The sequence below is a fragment of the Mandrillus leucophaeus genome, unplaced genomic scaffold (genome assembly GCF_000951045.1).
Source record: "Mandrillus leucophaeus isolate KB7577 unplaced genomic scaffold, Mleu.le_1.0 Scaffold506, whole genome shotgun sequence".
Lineage (NCBI taxonomy): Eukaryota > Metazoa > Chordata > Mammalia > Primates > Cercopithecidae > Mandrillus > Mandrillus leucophaeus.
In genome coordinates this window covers 369,288-375,099 of record NW_012105431.1, presented here as the reverse complement: position 1 = coordinate 375,099, position 5,812 = coordinate 369,288, and the positions used below count along the sequence as shown (strand labels likewise).

Genomic DNA, 5,812 nt, shown 5'->3' with positions numbered 1-5,812 from the left:
CTCGGCTAATTTTTTGTATTTTTAGTAGAGACAGGGTTTCACCGTGTTAGCCAGGATGGTCTCGATCTCCTGACCTCATGATCCGCCCACCTCGGCCTCCCAAAGTGCTAGGATTACAGGCGTGAGCCACCGCGCCCAGCCAAAAGACTGTTTTTTTAAAGAATACAGGAAGTGTGGCTCATGAGACTGGTTATCTACTGTGTGTGTGTGTGTGTGTGTGTGTGTGTGTGTGTGTGTGTAGATGGGGGTCTCACTATGTTGCCCAGGCTGGTCTCAAACTCCTGAGCTCAAGCAATCCTCCTGCCTCAGCCTCCCAAAGTGCTAGGATTATAGGCGTGAGCCACCATGCCTGGCAGTTAATTTTTTTAATTGATTTAAGTAGAAATTCTCAGCCAGGTTCAGTGACTCACGCCTATAATCCCAGCACTTTGGGATGCCAAAGCAGGCGGATCACCTGAGGTCAGGAGTTCAAGACTGGCCAAAATGGCAAAACCCTGTCTCTACTAAAAATACAAAAATTAGCCAGGTGGGCCAGGTGCGGTGGCTCATGCCTGTAATCCCAGCACTTTGGGAGGCAAAGGAGGGCGGATCACGTGAGGTCGGGAGTTTGAGACCAGCCTGACCAACATGGAAAAACCCCATCTCTACTAAAAACACAAAATTAGCTGCTCATGGTGGCACACACCTGTAATCACAGCTACTCGGGAGGGTGAGGCAGGAGAATCGCTTGAACCCGGGAAGCGGAGGTTGCGGTGAGCCGAGATAGCACCATTGCACTCCAGCCCGGGCAACAAGAGTGAAACTCCATCTCAAAAAAAAACACAAAAAAACAAAATTAGCTGGGCGTGGTGGGGCATGCCTGTTATCCCAGCTACCAGGGAGGCTAAGGCAGGAGAACTGCTTGAATCCGGGAGGCAGACGTTGCAGTGAGCTGAGATCGCGCCATTGCACTTCAGCCTGGGTGACAGAGCAAGACTCTGTCTCACGCAAAAAATAAATAAATAAAATTAAATAAATAATAAAACGTCCAAATTGTCTTTATTTTTCTAAATCTGTTTGGTTAAGCTATTCAAATTGTTTTTATTTAAAGATAGTAATAAAGTGTTTTCATTAAAATGTATTTTAAATACCACCTCTCCCTAAAAAAATCCTAAAGTGAACATCCCTTTGCAGACCTGAAGGTGGGAAACCGGGAGGGGTAAAAAAGATGGTGCAGGCGCCGCATCTGCTGAGCTGCAAAGTCACCTCTGGATTTCTCTCCAAAGCAAAACCAGGAGGCTCCAGACAGCAGGAGATGGAAACAGGGCGTCCGGCAAGGACGGCTGCCGTCGTGTGGTCACTAGGTGGCGATGTGGATCCGCACTACCCGCCCCGGGGCGACTCGAGCCTCAGGGGTTAAAAACCAAGTCGGCAGAGCATGAAAAAAAACTTTTTTCCACTAGATAACCACATCCACATTCTTCCGCCCCGGAGGAAGTCACCTGTCACAGGTGTTTAGGACGTGGCAGGCCCATGGGAGTGACTGGTCAGGCAAGGGGCCTGGCACGCCTAAAGCTTCCCAGGCTCCCATGGCACGCCACCTAGGGCATGGCACCCAGGACCGTGGCAGAGCTGACCTGACTCGGGTGACCGGCAGCATCTGCAGGGAGGATGGGGATGAGGAAAAGGCTCCCACTGTGCCAGGCCTCACCTGTGAGTGAGGATCCAGCCTCCCCATCCTGCTCCCCAAGGGGGCACCTGGGTCTCCTGGTGACTCTGTGGGCATGAAAGGCACTGAGCTCACAGTGCAGGGGCTCCCAGCTGGCCACCCACCACACGGGCCATGAGAGCAGCAACCAGGCCTCTGAGGTGTCCCTGGGGTGGCTCCAGGGCCTGGCTCTGAAAAGGATGGTCCACTTCTGCCTAGATGCTGCCCTGGTCCCGATCACAGCAGCCCGGGTGACTCAGGGTAACATGCTCCCCCACCCTCCACCCCAAGCAGGGCTGAGTTGGTCTGGGGAAAGAAGGTGCCTTTTCTGTCCTATTTGTAATCCCCTTACTACTGAGGTGTGTCCAAGCTCCAGCCAGAGCGACTCCTTCCTGCACCACCTCCTCTCTGCCAGGAGCCCCGGCAGGCACAAAGCTGGGGGTCACGGTGTGGGTGCTGCCAGTGGCAGCAGCCGGCTGGCCTGGGATTCCAAGCTCTGCCACTAAAGAGACTCCGGCCGCCCCAGGATGCAGCCTCGGAGCACCGTGCCAGCCTCCAGGGGTCCCAGCGCCGTTTCCTCTGCACAGCTCCTGCCCACGGGCAAGCGAGTGCCACCTGCTCCTTTCCCTGCAGCGTCCCTGGGCTCCCTTGCCGCAGAAGGCAGGAATCCAGAGGAACGGGGCCAGCTGGCAGCGTCTGGGAAGCAGCGTCTGTTCTGAACAGGCAGTACCCAGTTCAGAGTAGACGTGGTTCTCAGGGGCTGCTGGGCACAGGCTGGAGTTTGTGCACGGAGATGGCATTATGAGCAGGGTCAGGCTCTTAGGCTGGCCCATACAACCCGCTGACCCTGGGGCCCGCGGGCCTCTCCACGCTGCCTCCATGGCCCTGCTCCTGAGGAAGGCCCTTGGCCCCGGGGATCCCGTCCCAGACCCTGGGGGCCATCGGGGACCATGAAATCCCCCTCACCCCAGGAGGCTGGAGAAAGCAGCCGTGTGACCTGGGCAAGTTCGTGCACGCTCTGGGCCTTCCTTTCTTCATCCATAAAGCGGGTACAACTGCGTTGACACTCATAGGTTGTTGAGAACATCAAAAGGGTCAAGACCTGTACACCCAGGAAAAGCACCTGGCAAACGTCACATGAGCCCAAAGGTCCCCTCCACCCACGGCGGCGGCCATCACCTCTGCCTCTTGCTTCTGGAACACCCCTCCCTCCAGCCAGTGCCTCCCTTGCTGACAGCCTCTGCTCGGTCTCCCTTCCACATTCTTTTTCCTCTTCCTGGCCAATCCTTGCCACGTGTGCCCCAGCCCAATCCATGGGCTCGCCTGTTTCCACAGCTAAAGGCCACCTATGAGCTGAGGACGCCAAAGCAACTCTCCCAGGCCAGACCTCAGCCTGGACTCAGGGCTTGGCTTAGGCCCATCAACTAGGAGGCCCTTAACAGACCCTCTGGACCGGGCACGGTGGCTCACATCTGTGATCCCGGCCCTCTGGGCAGCCCAGGCAGGAGGATCACTTGAGCCCAGGAATTCAAGACCAGCCCGGGCAACATAGCAAGACCCCATATCTAAAAAAATACAAAAAAAATAGCCGGGCATGGTCATGTGTGCCTGTAGTCCCAGCTATTCGGGAGGCTGAAGTGGGAGGATCACCTGAGCCAGAGGAGGTTGAGGCTGCAGTGAGCTGTGATCATGCCACTGCACACCAGCCTGGGAGGCAGAATGAGACCATTTAAAGGAAAAAAAAAAAAAAGTGGGGAAAGTCCAAAATTTACATGTATTTTGAGTCAAATTTCTAAAGCAGGGAGATTCTGAAAAGTCACCAGTCTGGTTCTCAAAGCAACGGTCTCCAGGATGCCTGGGTCAGAGCATGAATAACCACCCCGCTCCCCAAGCACGGAGCCCCGCACTAGCTCAAGCTCAGAATCAAAGCGGCCGATCCAGGGCCTGGTGCCTCCACCAGACAGGAAATACAGAGGCTTCTAGCAATCTGCTCTGCCATTTGGAGTCCTGGGTTTGATCCTGCGCTTCTCAACCCAACCCTAAGAGGTCTGCAGCGGGAGCAGGCCGAGAGGGAAGGCGGCGCCCAGCTGGCTGCAGGGCCCTGGAAGGCTCCAGGGTGTGAGCCTCCAGCTCTGCTGCTCCCCAGCAGACCCGGCCACTTCCTGCCATGCCTTCTGCGGGACAGTGGAGATCTACAAGAGGCCCCTTATCTCTACTCTGCATGGCTCCAGGGCCAAGGTCGAGCTCTGGTGTTTGCGAGAGACTCAACTCCCCCTGAGCTCCCACAGCCCCATCTGGGAAACAGGAATGATCAAGGCTGCAACCTCAGCAGATTATGGTAGGGAAGATGGGCTCAGTGCATGGCTCTCAGCAAAGGCACAAAGTGAATGCTAACTATTCTGGGGAGAATGACATGTGCCCACGTGCCCCTTAGGCTGGAGCATGACTTCATGTACCCACCACCCACCCCACCAGCTAAGGAATCACAGAGACACCAACTCACTCATCTAAGTCCTGCCTCCACTTTCTCCCCCACCTAGTCCCTTGTAGTATTGAGGCTCAAGGCCTTCACTACCTTTCGGGTAATTTTCTTTTCTTTTCTTTTTTTGACAGACAGAGTCTTGCTCTGTTTCCCAGACTGGAATGCAGTGGCACAATCACAGCTCACCGCAGCCTCAACCCAACCTCCCAGGCTCAGGCGATCTCCCACCTCAGCTGCCTGAGTAGCTGGGACTACAGGCACACACCACCACACCCTGCGAAATCTTTTTATTTTTTATAGAGTTGGGGTCTGGCAATGTTGCCCAGGCTGGCCTCGAACTCCTGGGCTCAAGAGATCCTCCACTTGATGCTCTCTGGCAGTCGGTTCAGAGGGTCCAAGGCACAATTTCCAAGTCTCTGGGGTTTCTTCACATGGTGCTTACTGACCCAGAAAACATCTGCCTTGCCAGGCGTGGTGACTTATGCCTTGTAATCCCAGAACTTTGGGAGGCCAAGGCAGGCGGATCACCTGAGGTCAGGAGTTCGAGACCAGCCTGGCCAACCCGGCGAAACCCCGTCTCTACTAAAAATACAAAAAAATTAGCCAGGTGTGGTGGTGCACACCTGTAGTCCCAGCTGCTCGGGAGGCTGAGGTGGGAGAATCACTTGAACCCAGGGGGCAGGGGTTGCAGTGAACCAAGATCGCGCCACTGCACTCCAGCCTGGGTGTGTAGAGTGAGACTCCGTCTCAAAAAAAAAAAAAAAAGCAAAGATAGAGGCCAAGTGCAGTGGCTCACACCTGCAATCCCAGCACCAGCACTTTGGGAGGCCGAGGTGAGGACTGCTTGAGCTCAGGAGTTCAAGAAAAGTCTGGGCAACATAGTGAGACCTTGTCTCTACAAAATTTTAAAAAAATATATATATAGCCAGGCATGATGGCATATGCCTGTAGTCCCAGCTACTCGGGAGGCTGAGACAGCAGGATTAATTGAGCCCAGGAGGTTGAGGCTGCAGTGAGCTATGATGGCGCCACTGCACTCCAGCTTGGATAACAGAGCAAGACTCTATCTCAAAAATAAATAAATAAATAAAAGTTAAATAAAAAAAAAAAAAGGAATTGCATTGCAAAGTCAGGTGAGAAAGACCTGGGTTCGAATCCTGACTCTCCCACCTACTAGCTCTGCCGAGTGGCAACAATAACGCACCTGGCAGGCTCCTGAGAAGACTACACAGGATGACTCACAGTAGGGCCGGGCAATCACTCAAACACGATCAGGAGTAAGGATGCTAAGCTCAGACATCCGACTCCTGCACCCCCGGCTCCTCCAGATGCCGCTCTCCCCCGAGCCCCCTGAGACTGACGTGGCACGAGGGGAGGCCCCGCCCCAGCCTCTGGGCTCCTGGAGGGCAGGCCTGCAGCAGCGCGGCCTGCGAGCTCCACGCAAACGCCCCACTTCCCTCCGCCAGCCTCCAGCAGAGGCCCGGGAGGTCCCCGCGGCCCCCTCACCTGAGGTCCCTCAGCCGCTTGCAGTGCTTCAACATGTCTGAGAGCGCGGGCATGTACACCACCTTCCCCATCATGCCCAGGTTGGCCAGCGACAGGGACCGCAACTGCTGGCACTGCAGGCCGATACTGACCAGCCC

At 55.3% G+C, this 5,812-nt stretch overlaps 1 protein-coding gene across 1 annotated transcript in view; it reads right to left on the bottom strand.

Moving 5' to 3' along the window:
* The window catches only part of FBXL18 (F-box and leucine-rich repeat protein 18), a 29,615-nt gene that overhangs the window by 18,568 nt on the left and 5,235 nt on the right, over nt 1–5,812 (bottom strand). Inside the window, exon 3 of the mRNA XM_011996250.1 lies at nt 5,676–5,812. Within this exon, the coding sequence (XP_011851640.1) occupies nt 5,676–5,812 (137 nt within the window). The remainder of the gene's footprint in view (nt 1–5,675) is intronic.